At 39.8% G+C, this 17,832-nt stretch overlaps 3 protein-coding genes across 3 annotated transcripts; 2 read left to right on the top strand and 1 right to left on the bottom strand.

Annotated features, from left to right (window-relative positions):
• On the top strand, positions 1-1,118 carry LOC137790882 (lens fiber membrane intrinsic protein-like). Its single transcript, XM_068585455.1, has 4 exons — positions 1-175; positions 607-756; positions 845-979; positions 1,057-1,118. Exons 1-4 carry the CDS (start codon positions 1-3, stop codon positions 1,116-1,118), a joined length of 522 nt encoding a protein of 173 aa, XP_068441556.1.
• A 323-nt stretch (positions 1,119-1,441) lies between these two features.
• Positions 1,442-6,380, bottom strand: LOC137790337 (heat shock cognate 71 kDa protein-like). Its single transcript, XM_068584482.1, has 9 exons — positions 6,188-6,380; positions 4,217-4,426; positions 3,917-4,122; positions 3,623-3,775; positions 2,966-3,521; positions 2,652-2,854; positions 2,367-2,565; positions 2,049-2,281; positions 1,442-1,934 (listed from the first exon to the last, which is right to left on the bottom strand). The coding sequence occupies exons 2-9, from the start codon at positions 4,419-4,421 to the stop codon at positions 1,725-1,727; spliced, it is 1,965 nt and encodes a 654-aa protein (XP_068440583.1). The 5' UTR covers positions 4,422-4,426; positions 6,188-6,380; the 3' UTR covers positions 1,442-1,724.
• Positions 6,381-12,279: 5,899 nt separating this feature from the next.
• On the top strand, positions 12,280-15,073 carry si:dkey-4p15.5 (zona pellucida-like domain-containing protein 1). Its single transcript, XM_068585712.1, has 10 exons — positions 12,280-12,382; positions 12,470-12,696; positions 12,876-13,060; positions 13,155-13,227; positions 13,318-13,415; positions 13,501-13,581; positions 13,695-13,866; positions 13,992-14,094; positions 14,845-14,874; positions 14,994-15,073. Exons 1-10 carry the CDS (start codon positions 12,283-12,285, stop codon positions 15,071-15,073), a joined length of 1,149 nt encoding a protein of 382 aa, XP_068441813.1. The 5' UTR covers positions 12,280-12,282.
• Positions 15,074-17,832: the final 2,759 nt, after the last annotated feature.

Raw genomic sequence — 17,832 nt, 5'->3', positions numbered from 1 at the left:
ATGTACAGCTTCATGGGAGGAGGTTTGTTCTGTGCTGGAGTCGGGAACATACTCCTCATTGTCTCCACAGCAACTGACTACTGGATGCAGTACCGCCACTCCAGCAATTACATGCACCAGGGCCTGTGGCGGTACTGTGTGCCCGGCAAATGCATGACGCACACAGACAGCATCGGTGAGAGTCCCTGTCTTCGGCTGCACGTGCACGGGCAGATCCTCATTTTTCTTCATTAGTTTGCTGACAATCTGTCTGTGAACTCCATACTAACCCCGAACAACACTGTGTTACATACAATGCACAGGTTATTTTTGAGTTGGTGACGAAGGAATAGTTTCATTTGGACCAGTCATACATCACAAACATTGGATAAAATGACATTTCTAGTCATATGTTTCGTTCATGAAATTAGGTGCAAATCCATTCCCAAACACTAGATGGCAAACTAGAGCTTATTCCTGTCAATGAGGAAATTCACAAAGAACACTGAATGTGACGTATACACCAGCCTGACACACTTTACAGGTTGTGTCTTATCAAATTTAGGAGTCATTCATTATTCTTCATTTAGTCCTGGTTTTATGTCTGGTTTCGTCTCTTTCCCACAGCGTACTGGGATGCCACTCGGGCCTTCATGATTCTTTCCCTACTGGCTTGTTTCATTGGAATTGTGATCGGTGTTATGGCCTTCATCCACTACTCCTCATTTGACGGGTTTGACAAGACATTTGCAGCTGGCATCCTCTTCTTCATCTCCTGTAAGCTTCTCCATTGAGGCTTCTTGCAAGCCCCTTTGACACTGCACAAGCAGTCATCAATTTAACCCAATGAGTCTCTTTTGTGTAGGCTTCTTTGTGTTGCTGGCCATGGCCGTCTACACAGGAGTGACAGTGAACTACTATGGTAAACGCTATGGCAGCTGGCGGTTCTCCTGGTCCTATATAATGGGCTGGGTGTCAGTGGTGCTCACATTCTTCTCAGGTACGCATCCTACCTCGTTGACAAAGGGAAACAGGTGTGCCTCATTCTTACGTCCATATTTAAATATGATTCTCTAGGTATCTTCTACATGTGCGCCTACCGGATGCACGAATGCCCCAGAAACTCCAACTCACGCTGACCTGCGAAAGACGTCACACAGCAGCACTGGTCCATGATGTATGGACGGGAAGAACCGATACTCCTATAAACTTTACAACTACTTCCTGTTAACCTGAATATGCACAATAAAAATATAGGAGAAAGAAAGTGGTCGGTTTTCCATCTACATTTAGACACCTTTCAGAAAAGGTGCAGTGTTTGTCATGAGTCTCTCATTGCCAGGTAAATGTTCCTCACAGTATCTTTACTTTTACATAAGAAAATGTTATGCAGTAGAACAGCTTTGGTATAATACAAACACAATGAATAAAATACTATGGTAGTTTTTATAAGAAGAGTCAGTTCAAAGTTTAAAAAACTTTATTTAGTTTCATTTTGCAAAGTACTCAGAATAAACCGAAAGAAAAACACACCGTGGCATCACAAACATTACTGGATACAACACAGCCTACCAGAAAAGCCACAGTGGAAGTGTTGCCATAAGCCTGCTGTTGAGACAATCCCAGAGATAACGGTTCTGAAGGAAACGCTAGATAACACAGAGATATTATGCCTGTGATCAACCCTCACCAACCTCAAAAAAGGAAAGAGAACAAGCTCATGCACTTAAAAGTCAACGTATGGTTTAGTCGACCTCCTCAATGGTAGGGCCGGAGGACCCGCCACCTCCAGGAGCGCTGCCAGCTCCGCTGAAGCCACCTGGCATCCCACCTGGCATGCCGCCGGGCATTCCACCTGGCATGCCTCCTGCATTTTGGTACAGCTTGGTCATGATAGGGTTGCACACCTTCTCCAATTCCTTCTGCTGATGCTCAAACTCCTCCTTTTCTGCAGACTGAAAAGAAAAGAAAAAAAAAACAGCATGTTAAGTATCCATCTGAAGACAGCCCGACATATTTTGACCAATGCCAATGAGGTTTACAGCCACAATACATCTTGTAATTCTCACCTGATTCCCATCCAACCAGCTGATGATCTCTTTGCACTTCTCTACAATCTTCTGTTTGTCCTCATCGCTGATCTTGTCCTTCAGCTTCTCGTCTTCCACAGTGGACTTCATGTTGAAGGCATAAGACTCAAGACCGTTCTTGGCAGACACCTTCTCCCTCTGCACATCATCCTCAGCCTTGTACTTATCTGCTTCCTGGACCATGCGCTCAATGTCCTCCTTGCTCAAGCGACCTAATGGATTTTTATTGATTAGTTATTAACACAAACCTGAATATTGTAAGTCACAATTAAGATAGAACCCTAAAGTTGTAGTTACCTTTGTCGTTGGTGATTGTGATCTTATTCTCCTTCCCGGTGCTCTTGTCAGCTGCAGACACATTCATGATGCCGTTGGCATCAATATCAAAGGTCACCTCAATCTGAGGAACTCCTCGGGGTGCAGGGGGGAGTCCAATCAGCTCAAATTTCCCCAAAAGGTTGTTATCTTTGGTCATGGCCCTCTCACCTTCAAACACCTACGGTGGATAACTCATTAATTAATAAAATTCAAGAGATTATCTACCATAATTGTGTTACTTTCAGATGAATATGGTAGTCTTACCTGAATGAGCACACCAGGCTGGTTGTCGGAATAGGTGGTAAAAGTCTGAGTCTGCTTTGTGGGGATAGTGGTGTTCCTCTTTATGAGAACAGTCATGACTCCTCCGGCAGTCTCAATGCCCAGAGACAAGGGGGTCACATCCAGCAGCAGCAGATCCTGCACATTCTCCGATTTGTCACCTGACAAGATGGCTGCCTGCACAGCTGCAGAAAAGAGGATTTTTTTTAATTAAATGCCGTTAAATTTTTCCAATCTCACATCAGGATTTTAGTATACAAGTGTTGCTGCGATATCTATGGACATGAAAGTGTTACCTGCACCGTAGGCCACTGCTTCATCAGGGTTAATACTCTTATTGAGGTCCTTTCCGTTGAAAAAGTCTTGCAGCAGCTTCTGGATCTTGGGAATACGAGTTGACCCTCCCACCAGGACAATGTCGTGGATTTGAGCTTTGTCCATCTTGGCATCACGGAGAGACTTTTCCACAGGGTCCAGGGTTCCTCTAAACAGGTCTGCGTTCAGCTCCTCAAACCGGGCCCTGGTAATTGAGGTGTAGAAATCGACGCCCTCGTAGAGAGAATCAATTTCAATGCTTGCCTGTGTGCTGGAGGACAACGTGCGCTTGGCCCTCTCGCACGCTGTGCGCAGACGACGCACCGCCCTCTTGTTGTCGCTGATGTCTTTTTTATGCTTGCGTTTGAATTCAGAGATGAAGTGGTTGACCATCCGGTTATCAAAATCTTCTCCACCCAAGTGAGTGTCACCAGCTGTGGACTTGACCTCAAAGATGCCATCTTCAATAGTCAAGATGGAGACATCAAAAGTGCCGCCTCCCAGGTCAAAGATGAGGACGTTTCTCTCAGCTCCCACCTGTAGTTGGAAGACAAAGTCATTTGAAATTTGAGTGTTCGAGTCGTCCACAATTAAAGTCTACTTTGGTAGTTAAAATCCGCCACTTTTTTTTTTTTTACCTTTTTGTCCAGGCCATAAGCAATAGCAGCAGCAGTTGGCTCGTTGATGATACGAAGGACATTCAGTCCAGAAATGGTCCCTGCATCTTTGGTGGCCTGGCGCTGAGAGTCATTGAAGTATGCAGGCACAGTCACTACTGCATTTGTTACAGTCTGCAAGAAGAACAAGTTGCAATAGTTGGACAAGTACCGTTTGGTATTTAAATCATTTTAAAGTTAGAAGGGACTTCATTTTGTGCCAATTTTGGAAGCTCTTTTGGACAAAGGCGTTTCTGAGTACGGGAAAACACACACCTTTCCAAGGTATGCCTCAGCAATCTCCTTCATCTTAATTAGCACCATAGAAGAGATCTCCTCTGGGTAGAAGGACTTGGTCTCTCCCTTGTAGTCCACTTGTACTTTAGGGCGCGTTGCATCATCAATGACTGAGAATGGCCAGTATTTCATGTCTGACTGGACAACCGCATCATCAAACCGACGTCCAATGAGACGCTTTGCATCTAAAAAAAAACAATTAAAAAAAACACAATTTTATAGATAACCAAAAAAGGCAAAGTTATCTCAAACAAAATTAAGAAAAAAAAATGTGCGTACCAAATACAGTGTTGTTGGGGTTCAGGGCCACCTGGTTCTTGGCTGCATCACCAATAAGCCTCTCGGTGTCAGTGAAGGCAACATAACTGGGTGTGGTCCTGTTTCCCTGGTCATTGGCAATGATCTCAACTTTGCCATGCTGGAACACTCCTACACAGGAGTAGGTAGTGCCCAAGTCAATGCCGACTGCTGGTCCCTTAGACATGGTTCCTGAAAGAAAGAAAAATGATCAGCCGTTATTATAGTGGCAAAAATAAAAAAGAGACTATCTGAGTATAAGACAAATGATGTAGCTGTGGGTGGCCACCGTGAGGCACATTTGTAGTATGGTGTAATGAGGTTATTATCAGAGTCTGAGCAGCTGAAACAGAAGTGGAAACTAAGTCTCAGTGACGTGAAGGACCAGAGCACCTGTTTTTAAGCCCCCTCGTATTTGACAGCTTAGCAAGGGCTGTGTTTATTATGGCAACAATAAACAGGGAGGAGAGGGCCTTTTGACACAAGTCTACTGGAGCCAGACAACCACTGACATTTTATTTACTCTTGTCATGTTTAGGTTAAACTTTAATATTCACTCACCATTTTAATTGTTCTTATTTGATTGGAAACTGAATATCATATACAAGTGTGTGTCAACCAGTCTGATTTTTTTAAATAAATAAATATACATATATACACACAGACTTTGTTACTGGGATAATTGTCAAGATGACCATTAGTGATAACTTGTAATAGGCCCCATGTTTTGTTGCCACAGCAGCAGACCATAAAATGTAATGTAGCCTAATGATAAGCCACATGGGAGGCCCCTGCAACATGCATCAGTAATGCATCTCATACTGGAGCACTGTAGGGCCGTGCACATGACGTGGAAAAAAAAAAAAAAAAAAAAAAAAAAAAAAAAACACACGATTTTTTTTTATTCAAATAGTTTTATCTAACTCACCTAAATGCTTTTCAGAAAAACGTTGACAATTACAGCAGTTGTGTGACGTAATGCCATTATATTTTTTTAGAGATTCCACATCAATTAATATTTTTTATTACAACAAGGCGATTATTAAAATAAAACGAAGTAGTTGCCAGATCGCTGGGCCGAATGCTGGTTTCCCGGCATCGTGAGGTTAGGCCATCGACCGCGTACGGGCGTGTCCTCCCACACCACCGAGAACTTTCTGGATCTTTCCTTCCGTTGCAACTTGCCCACGTTTTTCAAGAAGTTACGTAACCTCGTCCGCATGACGTAGTAACCACAACGGATATATTAGCAACTTAGCACGCGCACTTCCGGCCTGGTTTTATAGCCGTTGTTCGCCATTTTTTTCTGTGGCCCTCGTGTTCAATGGAGAGCCTCGACGTGCACTATGCATTAGAAAGCTATTAGCTTATTAAAGTATGTTGTGAGAAGTTAGTGTATATAAAGTATACACCTAGCAACGTAGCCCGCGTGTTTCCGGCCTTGTTTCATTGCCGTTCGCCATTTTTTCTGTGGCCCTCGTGTTCATTAAAAGTGAGCCTCATCGGCACTGTGGCATTATAAAGATATTAGGTGATAAAAGCATCAGCTCTTGTGAGACGTAATGTGTATATAACGCATATACTAGCAACTTAGTCGACGTTCTGTTTACGGCCTAGTTTCATACCCGGTGTTCGCCATTTTTTTCTGTAACCCTAGTGTTCAATGAAGGTGAGCCTCAACCTACAATGTGGTATTACACATTTAGCTTATTAATGCACCAGTTATCGTGAGAAGTTGGTGTGAAATAACGCGACAACAAGCAGCTATTTTATATCTTGTAATGTCGAAAGAGTGTCGATACCACGTGCCAGCTAACGGTAGTTTAAATTATAGGCCCTGTAATGAACGTGACGCTGAGTTGAGCATCTTTTTATCCCCGATTTAAAAAATAATGTAAAGTCTATGACCAGTATAAATTACCGCAATACATTATTGACCTTGCCAATACGTACCTCCGTTAAATTTAGAACCGGTCGTGTGTTCGGCTGGTCGTTGAAGTAGCTGTTGCAAGCTGGATTCACCCTGAGTGACTCAGTGTGCCGGGTCGCCGCCTAGTGTATGTGGTTGATGCCGCGCCTCCTTCCTTACACCATCCCTTTTAGAACTCTCCAGAACATGGGAGGAGCGTTTGCTGGCCAATCATCGTGCTCCACAGCCTCTGTAAATGGACCAATAAAAATACTGTTTGCTTGGCTTCTCAGCAGTTGCTATGCTGATAGATTACAGTCACGTGGTGACAATCACGATCACACAATGGTCGATAACGGTGGTGGAGGAAGTCTTTTGATCCCTCCCCCATCTAAACCCTCAAACCCCGAACCCTCAAGGATTTACTGACGTCACCTAGTAAATGATTGAGTGTGAGAGACTGTGAGGCCTTGAACTGGTGTGAATATATATATATATATATATATATATATATATATATATATATATATATATATATACATATATATATATATATACATATATATATATATATATATATATATATATATATATATATATATATATATGTATATATATATATATATATATATATATATATATATATATACATATATACATATATATATATATATATATATATATATATATATATACATATATATATATATATATATATATATATATATATATATATATATATATATATATATATATATATATATATATATATATAACATTTTGTTTTGTTATTGAAGCTGTTTTGCTAAAACCAGTAGATATATTATTTGAGGAAAGAGCCTGGAAGAGGTTCAAATCAGGAAAAAAAAGTATAAAATAAATACATATTTTTATATTTAGTTACATAATATGTTGCTGCAAAGTGACGTCCCATTCATATTTAAACCATTTCAAGCCTTCACAGTCTCTCACACTCAACCAGTCAAACAGGCAACGTTAGCAAATCCCTGAGGGTGCAGGGTTTGAGGCCTTTTGGGGGACACTGGGATGAATTAGGGTGATTTTTATCTTTTTGTGTGTTACTCGGCTGTTAACTATTCAAGAACATTTTGCTGCAGTTTGCTGCCATCACTGCAAACTGCAGTGATGGCAGCTGCCGTAGTATCTTAATCATTTATACCACAGGCCTGAAAATTATTGAATTAATGTAAATGAACACATTGTACAACTATAGTTATACTATTTGTGTAGATAAAGTGGTTCAGAGAATTGCTTGAAGACAGATATGACCGGATTTATTTATATTTTTTTGACTGAAATTTCGTTTTGGGTAACTCCTTCTGTCTATTATGCTCACGGTATAATTTGCTCTATTGCGCCATTAAGTGGACAATACCTGTACAGCAGGCAGAGTGATTATAACGACACTATGGCTTTGGGGTGTGAAGCTTTGGGGTTGAATAAATGAATACATTCTGTTTGTGATGCCAATACATAAATTATGAACTTAGTAATATAGTGTATGTTTTTATGAAACAATGTCGGGGTCAAAAGGGAAAGAGGAAACTCACGAATCGCACGCGGCCAAACCCGCGAATGCATTTCCTGAATCAGTCACGTGGTACGGCCATCTTGCGAGCGTCACCATATACGTCATCAACATGAGCCTCCACACTCACTCCACGATCATGTTCCTGAATTTAATAGACACGCGCGGTTTTCTCGCAAAATCTGGCGACTCTCTCTCTCTGATCATTTTACTTCACTACCTTTAATTAAGAACTATAGCCACAAGTTATTTTTCAACTATAGATTTTACATACAAAACATGATCAATGTATATGATATAATCCATTATTACTTTCAAAAGTATGTGAATTAGTTCACATTAGCTCCACTTTGACCAAAGACAAAGTGATCCAATACAATATTAATAGCCACATTGCATTTTGAGTCCTTTTTTTTACTACTTTAAAGCTGCTTCAAGAAACTTTAAATAACCTTAACCTGCGGACAAAAGTAGTAATGTTGCTGAGAACCAGTCTCTTTAGACACTCATTTTGCGGCCCTCGGCAGCATCGTGTCGGTGTCGGCTCTGGGACAAAGCGCTGCTCTTGCCTGGGCAGCAGACGTTGCAGCCGGTGGCGAGCTCTCCTTTTCCCATCGGAGGTTACAACTGCTGGTCTCAGGCCACTCGTCAGGCCAATTGTAAGACTACAATTTCTCAGGCTCTCTAACATTGGACATTAGAAGATTTCAATACCATCGCCTGCTGTTTGTAAATCAATCGGCTGGGTCAGACGATGTCACGAGGATCCACGAGACTAAACGGTTCTCTGCTGGAATAGGATAGATTGCTCCAGCATGTAGCATTGCTTAAATCTCTAGATCACCTTTCTTTCCCATTTTGACATTTTGGTGTTTTTTTTTAACTTCAGCAGATCTAATTAAAACCTTACAAAGTGTCTTTGTGTGTGTGAATATAATCAGTATATATAATATTAATCCCATAATACCGCATATATGTATAGCCCCCTGATAGTGTTAATTCTGCTGTATTATGACCTCTAAAACTTTAAGTACTGAGACTTTTGAATGCATGTAAAAGAGTATTTCTTCCACCACCTAAGAAGAGTTCAAGTACTGTATAACTCACCGAAGAAGAGTCCAAGCACTGTATAACTCTTCGTAGTCAATGCAAGTACAAGGAGATCGAATAAGCTTAACCGCACCTATAGGTGTCAAGTTAAAAACCCAATAAGTCTGTCTCTCTGTTTTGCAACACCAAATATGTATTTGGGAACCGATACTGAGAATAACGATTCCCTCCCAAAAAACAGCAAGTGGGTCACCGATCATCATGTTGTATACCTGACCCAGGGATTGGTTTCCCATTTACAGGGCAGTTCATGCAAGGATTGTGTCCTGACGTGACTTATAAAAAAGGCGCCGCCTTTGTTCCTGTTATTACTTGTTGATACAGTGACTCAGAGCTGTTGTTGAAAGGAAATGTATTCTGTGGTTGGACTAAATCATTTAAATTAAACGTCAGATTTTATAAAAACATCTGTTCAACGTGGCTTCGTGTTATGTAATTTGTGCCATATCTTATACTGAAAAGCCAAAGAGACGAGACATTTGTTAACTAACTTGACCACCATTTTAGTTTTAATGTAAACATCCGTAGCCTTTGTTCCCATTGAGAGTATAGTGTTCACAAGTCCGTGAGTCACAGACACATGAAAGTGTTTTTTAAAGAGTGTTGCAAAGGGATGCATGTTGATCCAGTGAAACTCAAACATTACACTGCGGGTCAAATGGGACGTATACTGTGCTGATAATAAAGACGTTTTGGAGTTTAACAATGATGGTAGACACGAAGATTCCTCTTTTCTTTACGATTGTATTGGATAAACTAAATGGGGAAACAGCTACAAGGTTACACAATTTGCCCTAAAAAGCTCACTAGTTAGGCCTCCAGTAATGGCAGGACTGACATTTGTTTATTTACATATTGAGCTGTTGCGGTTGTAGAGCAACCTCATCATTCATTTAGAGTATTGTTTCTGGGCACCTGATGCATGTAAGTCAAATATTCAGTCTCTTTTAGCTTTGTGTTTGGTCTCCACTAACTCATGAGGCATCTGTCTCTTTAGTTGCCAAGTGCTCCACTTTGTTCACTAGTTAGTTGCCAGCTGCGTCTGTCTGCTGTTTGGCGCTGAGACAGGAGTGTGGAGTTCATTTACATAGGATACACTTTTTCTAAATTACCTCAAACATATCTTTGTCATTTCTGTACTACAATTTATTGTTGCATATTATCCAACATATAGGTGGATACTGATACATCTCGGAGAAGCTGGGCTGTACCATCCATGCGTCACAGTAAAGCAAACAATACACGCTCTTGGTTTACTTTACCAGGCAACACAGGGATGGACACTGCACTGCGTCATCCTGTCCTGTGTAGATTGTTTTTCTAATTCGGGTTCATCCTCAAACAGTCAAAGACATTGTTTTTCACATTCAACCTGAGTCATTAGTCACATTTTGGAATTTAAAAAACAACATTTGTGTGAACGGAATTTAAACAAAGCTCAACTTTATCTTCTTTATTTGAAAATGAAACTTTTGTGTTTTTGATTCCTGACCTTAATCTGCAACAGGTAACAGGTTACTATGATTATTCCCTAAGGGTGGCCACATTTACTGCCTTGGGTCCAAGTTTTGTAATGTGCCCTCAGTAACACTAATGGCATGGCTTGCAGACAAATGCTTATTTAGACAACAAAGGGTATTATTAAAACTGGCATTTGACATTGGATACATCTAAAGTAATGTAAGACTTTTTTCAGGCTGTATCGTCATGGTGTATTGTGGTGCTGTTCTTCAGGGACCTGAGGTACACAGTAGACCCTTTCATGTCATGATGCTTCACAAAAGACTTTGGATTTCTCTCAGATAGGTGTGCCTTTTATGCGCAGACTGTACAAAACAGCACCAACATTTTCTATTTACAGTTTATAGCCTGAGGCTAGAACAAAAACTCGGAAGAACAATAATGAGACTTTTATCATGTCATAAGATCTCTAAAATGAACACTTGTGATCAGATCACTGATCCTGCTCTTTCATACTCCAAAGAGTAACACAACACTGTTTGCGTGTATACATTTTGGTTTCCTGTGCTCACCCTGCACCCTTACATAATTAGATAGCAAAAAGATAGCAATCAAGTGTTTTCCATTGCGCAGCATTAATACCATCCATCCACCTTGTGCTGCATATAAAGCATATACAATATAAAGTACATAACACATGATGAAAGCAAACTATGGATTGCACCATTTTACATCCAAGAAACACATGCACATCCAAGAAACACATTATTAGTTTGAAATGCTATGATTTAAATAACTCAGTCATATATCCAGGAAAATCATGCAGTGTCTGTCTTTATAAAACATACTGACCTCATTGAGGCTCAGGCTAAAATAAAATTTGTCTGCTGACATCATAAATAATGCAACCAAGCTGGCATTGACATTGATCCTTTCAAATGAAGAAATAGCACCAAAAACAGGTTTGTATCACTAGCTGCATTGCTTTCATATATTTTTTGTGACACATCATAACTATTAGTCAGTTAAAAAGGTTAACATGTTAATACAGAAAGTGTGGTTAGTTATAGACAGAACTTGTTCAAGAACTTGAACATTATATTACAAAGATGGTAAATGTTGATAAAGAAATCTGATTGATTCAGTTTCCAACAAGAGACAAATTACTTTAAAAAGCTTGGTTTACCATTTCATAATGGTAAACTAGTTAATTGTGGCTGAGAAAAAACAACAACTGCAGATTACCAAGTGAACTGGAGTTGACATCTTAAACTGAAAAAATGAGCTTATTTAAGATTTATTGTTATTCTAATACAATGTACATGTGAAATATTCAGGACAAAAAATCAAAATAATGTAAAAAAAACCAACTCACGTTACAGTATTGTGTGAGCCTCCCTCACACACCCCTTTGGGGGAGAAAGTATAAAGGGAGAGACTCGCCAGGCAGCTGAACCAAGACTTACAGGTGAGTCCCTGCAATATCTGTATCTCCTCTCTGTGTTGTTTGTAGGTCATGTGTATTTATTTTGTATAGAATTAAAAAGGCTATTCTTTATTTAAATATGTACAATTATGTTTAGATAGTCTTTTTAAAGCATTCAGTTACGATAATCTTGTCTCTATTAATTTGGTCTTTTAAATTAATCTTGATGTATGAGATATAATGCAAGGGTCTTTATATGTTCAGCAATGGCAGATTATTTCAAATTGTCCTGATATTAAAAAAAAGCAGGATATGTTAATCTGGGGAAAAAAATCTTTTTTTCCCCCCTGAAACTGTAAATCAATCTTTCTTTAATCTTTCAAGTGTTCTGGATGTTGCATTCAGGTTTTATGTTATGTTATGTTATGACCTAACAAGGCCTTTCACCCCATGTACACAAACGCTGATTGATTTATTTTTGGCATCAACAATTTGGAACAGTTTTCTTTCAAAGCACTTTCCTTTGAAAGAAGATGGTGAATGCCTTGGATCTCATTGTCTTTCTGTTTCCTCACAGGTCCACTCACAGAACAATGAGCCTGGTAATCCTTGTATGCCAGCTTTGCCTCATCCTGAGTATCGAGGCACAGATACGAAATGAGTGCATTACCAGTCCAACAAACAGACCCCCAGGTTTGTGCCATTTTCCTCCGTATGCTCTGTAATTACTATTATTTTCACTCTTCCATTTACATCCTATATGTTTTTCCCCCCTTCCAGAAGATTCAGACATAACTGTGGTCTGTGGCTCAGAGTACATGGACCTGAGCATCTTCATTTGCCCGATGTATCAAGCTCTTTACAACGAGTCTCAGATGGTCCTCAATAACCAGATAGACACACCAGAGTGTTATGGGACTGCTGATTGGACCGTGGACCCACCAGTTTTAAAATTCAGATTCCCCCTGAATGACAGTTCTGTTTCATCCTGCAAAAATAACCTTAAGGTATTCTTCACAATAGCTTTAACAACTTTTCCATCAATGACTTTATCCATAAGATGTAATGGTAGATCTCATGCTGTGACAGGTAAGAGTACTTTAGTGGCATGCGGTAAATGTCTGCTTAAATCAGAACATTTATTTAAAGTGATTTCAGTGAAATATGTCTGTGTTTTTTTCAATAGATAAGCACTGAGCGTGGAACTGGACAGTTTTCTGACTACTCAAAGATCCAGTTCTTCAACGTCTCTGGCAGTGTTACCTCAATAGACCCCTCTTTGGCTATGATCACCTATCGCTCGCAGCTCCAGTACAAGTTCTCCTGCTTCTACCCCATGATGTATATCATGAACAACACTCAACTGGGAGTGTGAGTATGTCATAAATAACACTGCTGGTTAAAAAGAAAATATCGGAACTGAGCTACATTCGGATTAATCCTGGTTGCTTTTCATTTAATACAGATCAGGTGTGAATCTTGCAATACAAGACAACAATGGCAGCTTCATCAGCACGCTGAGTATGCAGCTCTACCAAGTAAGAGCTGCTGCACAGTAGCTTTTAAGAATTAGAGAATTATTTTTTGCATTTTATAACTTGATTTTATTTATACTTTTCTGTGAACAGGACGAGTTATACCTACAGGAACTTGTTATGCCACCAACAGGACTGAACCTGAAGACCAAGATCTATGTTGCAGTTAAGGCTACCAATCTAAGTGACAGGTGTTTAAGTCTTGCCAGTTTAAAGTTAACCACAAGTCACATAAATAAGACGTGCCACTTAAAATCCACCGTCTGTACTTTGCAGGTTCAACGTGCTGCTGGACAGATGTTACGCAACAACACAACCTTATCTTGTAGACGACACCTTTTATGACCTCTTTGTAGGGTGAGCCTCATACATATATGTAACCGCGAGAAATGATACCTTCCACTTTTCAACTCAATTCTCTTTGTGCTTACACATCTGCCGTAACATTACCTTTCTCCTTTTTACCCAAGGTGTCAACGTGACGCTCAAACTAAGGTGGACATCAATGGGGTGTCTCAGGTGGCACACTTCTCCTTTGAGGCCTTCAGATTCGTGGAGCACCAAAATAAAACAGTTTCCACTTTCTTCCTGCACTGCGTCACCAGACTCTGTGATGTGGCCTCGTGTCCCGAATTACTGCCGGTGAGTTACTGAAAGAGTCCTGATTTTGAAGATGTCAAAAATAGATGCTTCCTACATCTAAGTCATACTTTAAATTTTGTACGATTCTTCTTTTGTTGTTGTATTTCTTCATTCATTTTGAACAGAAATGCGGTGCATCGTCTAGAAGGAGAATGCTGGAGGCACCAGATACGTCGGCCAACGCTACAGTCACCTCGTCCGCCATTTTTGTGGGGACACAAAAGCGTGGTACGTCTTTGGGGCGACATTCAACAAAGATTACCCTTCCTATCGCTATAAATCGCGACAACACATAGATGCACTTTGTTTGCTCTTGTGGCAGCTCCTAAAAAGATTAGCATAGCTGTCTTATTAGCATCAATTCATCAGAACTGGAGTATTTTATCATTGGCACTGAAGTCTTCACCTGGTCCAAAATAAGTTTTTGCTTATTGAGCAACTGGCTTTGGCAAACATTTGATTGATAGATGGTTTATCCAGTAACCTGCCAAGTATTTCTTTTAAGTGCCTGCCCTTTTCCAAACAGTTTCCATTGACAGCTTCTCAGATGGTTCTGTACATCAAACCATCTGGCGTGGACACATAAAAGTCACATGTCCATAGTAACCGTCTTTGCTTCGCTTTATTGCAAAGAGTTAGTTAGATGAGAAAGTTGAAGCCAGTTAGCTTAGTTCAGCATGAAGACTGGAAAGGAACAATTGTGATTTTTGCATACCTTTAAACAGAGAAGCTAAGGCTAACATATTAATTATTATGGCTTGCTGTTTCTATTTGGTATGTTTAGTATTGGCTGGCAGTATAGCATCATATTTTGCACACAGAAATGAAAGTGGCATCAATTTCACTTCCGATTCTCAGCAAGAGTGCAAATAAAAACGTGTTCCTCAAAATGTGAAATGTAATCAGTTAATTTGATCAATAACAACAAAAAGGGAAATCCTGTTTTTTATTGACTGTATTTTCTTTAACATTTTTCAGAAGAAGACAAAATTGCCGTTGCTTCTCACGGTGAGAATCTTGGTTGGTCACTACTTGCTCAGTCAGTATTAACAACGTCAATTAATACACCTTATGAAGGACAACAATGTGTGACATCATCATGCCTTTCTTCTTCTCTGCTCACACAGGCGTGTCCTCTCAGAGAAGCTACAGCGGCCCCGTGATGGCTGTTACTGTCTGCGTCCTCATCTTAGCTAACATACTCTAACGGACGGCAGCGCTTCCTTCACCTCCCAAACTGACAGTTCAGTGCATCATCATCTAAAAAGCATTTGTATTATTCTAGTAATGTACCATTATTGTAGCTGCAAAGATAGTAAAGTCATGACAAACAATAAATAAAGTCTTAGTACTATTATATACTATTTTTCATTTAACAAACAGCATTATAACACGGTGGTTGAGCAGTAATGTATGCTTTCAATCTTATAATCATTACAAATTTCATTAATAGTTTATTAATGTGGATATGAGGGCACAACATGTGTCCTATAATTGTCTATTATAATTAAGTTTTAATCATGTTGTCAGATTAATATTGTTATATTGAACAAGGAATTGTGATTTATTCTTTGATAATACATGCAATATACTACAAAATCATTAAACTAAACCTGAAAAACATGTGAGCGTGTCTTACTGTGTAAGTGGATGCAGAGGCGGACTGGGAGTCAGACCAGCCCACTCCATGCATCACACTATCCACCACTTGGAAAAATACCTATACATTTAACATTGTCATGGATGATGGAAGAAGAAGAAATGGCATAACATTTTTTTTTTACATTTGGATACACCAATTTGTGAATGGAGAAATTAAGGAATTAATGTCAGGAGAGAAAGACCACATAATAAAGAAACTGTAATCAGAGGGTCGAATTAGTATGAACTACGGCGTGGGGTGGGGTAAGGTGGGATCGCAAGGTCAGCTTTTGGCAAGAAGCCAAGAATCAGTTCCCGCCCCGCCCCTAATATAATGGTAGAGGAAACACTGAACTATATTGTAGAAATGAACAGAATGGAACATACGATGGGGTTTAAACAGGAGTGGTAGCAGTAGTGTTGCATGCTGTGCTCAGAAACGGCTTTGTCTGTGAGAAAGTGATGCAAGTGTTGAGTAGGCATTTAATAACACCTGAAACACAGTGTCCTGTGAAGCATAGAATATAAGCGGTTCTGTGGATGGCAGAGGGAGGGCTGGTTGGTGATGGAGGAGGGCCGGTATTGGACCAGCCCAACCCTAACGGCCCACCGGGTCTCTCCCGGTATCCCCTATAGCCAGCTCACCTCTGGCTGGATGAATTTAAATGACACAAATCTAAACAACAGTCTTTGCTGAACTCCTTCCTTTTTCCAGTTTTATTAAATGATATAACAAGTGTAGATAAAACCTTTACTGCACTGTTATACACGGACAAAATGTGTTTGACATGCGGGGCTCAACATGAAGCTCTGTGTTTTTGTAATATTATTAATTAGAAAATTGGTTGCTAATATTCACCACACAAACATTTTAATAGTGAAAACCTGAGATAGCTCCGACATTTCCACCCACTGGACAGCCTTTCTACATATATTTTATAAAACCTTTACTATTTCAGTTAACTTAAAATATAATTCAACTTTATATTGTACCTACTAAACCTGCACTAAGGTAATCTAGCAAATGTGTTATGGACCAGTTTACTCCAACATGAACAATGATTGGCGTCATGTTTCTGGCCACCTGGTTAATACAAGTCCATGTTCACTCACCTGTCACCATTTTAGCTGTTTTTGCTCTCCACCAACTCCTAAAGGAAATATTTGCAATGCTCCTTTATGTTCACCAGCTACTCGCTAACATTGTCTATTTGCTGCAGTGGTGGGTAACCGAGTATGTTTACTAAAGTGTAAGCAACTTAAAAATAATATTTTGAGGTATTTGCTGTAAACCAGTAGCGGGTTGTCAGAGCCTGCTAGGCCTTCTCTGCTTAAAAAGTTATATCTATGTTATCATGTTCTTTTTTCTTCACAAATACACTACATGTATTATCATATCATATAATTGTATTTGACATGTTTTTCCCTATTAGCTTATTTCCTCATTGAGCAGCTCCTGTGTCCTGTCTGCTCCTCATGGCTTGCTGTCTGCTTCTGCTCTGGATAGCTTCAACGCTCTGTATCCAATCAGATCTCACTTCTGTCTCTCTTTATGTCTCTTTCTCTCCGCCGGTTAAACACATGGTGACGGCCAGCGAGATAGTACAGCATCTTAACCTGAACATTATTGATTCTTCTTGTCTTGCTTCCTGAAACAGGTACATCACTCCTGGTCTGCAACAGCAGTCCTCGGTGGTCGTTGACTGCAGTCATTTTAACTATTTGTTTCTTTTCATCACTCTCTGAGACTCTCTTTATCATGTATAATGTTAACTAGGTTAGTGACATGTTATAAACAAGTCAAGGGGAAAGTGAACAAGAAAATCATGAAATAACATTTATTTTTTAAATCAATACTTGAAATGATGAACACGGATAGATAACACAAGATGAAGCTTTGAATAACATGATGCACCAAGGGTGGATATGTGGTTTTCCACTGTAGATTGTACCCATTCAGCATTTTTGCCTGGTGGAAGGTTAAAAAATTATCCTATTGTGAGAAAAATGACCACAACCACAAGAGCAAAAGTTATTGTGTTTTTGTTTTTTAAAACACGTGTTTAAACCATTTTTTAACAAAGCCTACATATAGGCGTAGTATTTTAGCCTTTACCGAAGTGTTCTAGCCTTTGGCGTAGCGTTCTAGCCTCAGGCGTGGCGTTTTAGCCTTAGGCGTAGCATTCTAGCCTTAGGTGTGACGTTCTAGTCTTAGATGTAGCATTCTAGCCTTAGGTGTGACGTTCTAGTCTTAGATGTAGCATTCTAGCCTTAGGCAGAGCGTTGTAGCCTCTGGCAAAGCGTTCTGACCTTTGGCGTAGCGTT

This window comes from Clinocottus analis, unplaced genomic scaffold, assembly GCF_023055335.1.
Source record: "Clinocottus analis isolate CAN_PGR_092001 unplaced genomic scaffold, fCliAna1.0.p SCAF_2, whole genome shotgun sequence".
Taxonomy (NCBI): domain Eukaryota; kingdom Metazoa; phylum Chordata; class Actinopteri; order Perciformes; family Cottidae; genus Clinocottus; species Clinocottus analis.
The sequence above is the reverse complement of the archived record's forward strand: the minus strand, read 5'-3'. Positions and strand labels throughout refer to the sequence as shown.

Coding starts and splice junctions, on each gene's coding strand:
- LOC137790882 (XM_068585455.1), top strand. CDS start 1: ATGTACAGCTTCATGGGAGGAGGTTTGTTCTGTGCTGGAGTCGGGAAC. Junction 176..606: donor GACGCACACAGACAGCATCG/GTGAGAGTCCCT, acceptor TCTTTCCCACAG/CGTACTGGGATGCCACTCGG. Junction 980..1,056: donor GGTGCTCACATTCTTCTCAG/GTACGCATCCTA, acceptor ATGATTCTCTAG/GTATCTTCTACATGTGCGCC.
- LOC137790337 (XM_068584482.1), bottom strand. CDS start 4,421: ATGTCTAAGGGACCAGCAGTCGGCATTGACTTGGGCACTACCTACTCC. Junction 4,123..4,216: donor CCCCAACAACACTGTATTTG/GTACGCACATTT, acceptor GTTTTTTTTTAG/ATGCAAAGCGTCTCATTGGA. Junction 2,566..2,651: donor AGCCTGGTGTGCTCATTCAG/GTAAGACTACCA, acceptor TATCCACCGTAG/GTGTTTGAAGGTGAGAGGGC.
- si:dkey-4p15.5 (XM_068585712.1), top strand. CDS start 12,283: ATGAGCCTGGTAATCCTTGTATGCCAGCTTTGCCTCATCCTGAGTATC. Junction 13,228..13,317: donor TGAGTATGCAGCTCTACCAA/GTAAGAGCTGCT, acceptor TTCTGTGAACAG/GACGAGTTATACCTACAGGA. Junction 14,875..14,993: donor AATTGCCGTTGCTTCTCACG/GTGAGAATCTTG, acceptor CTGCTCACACAG/GCGTGTCCTCTCAGAGAAGC.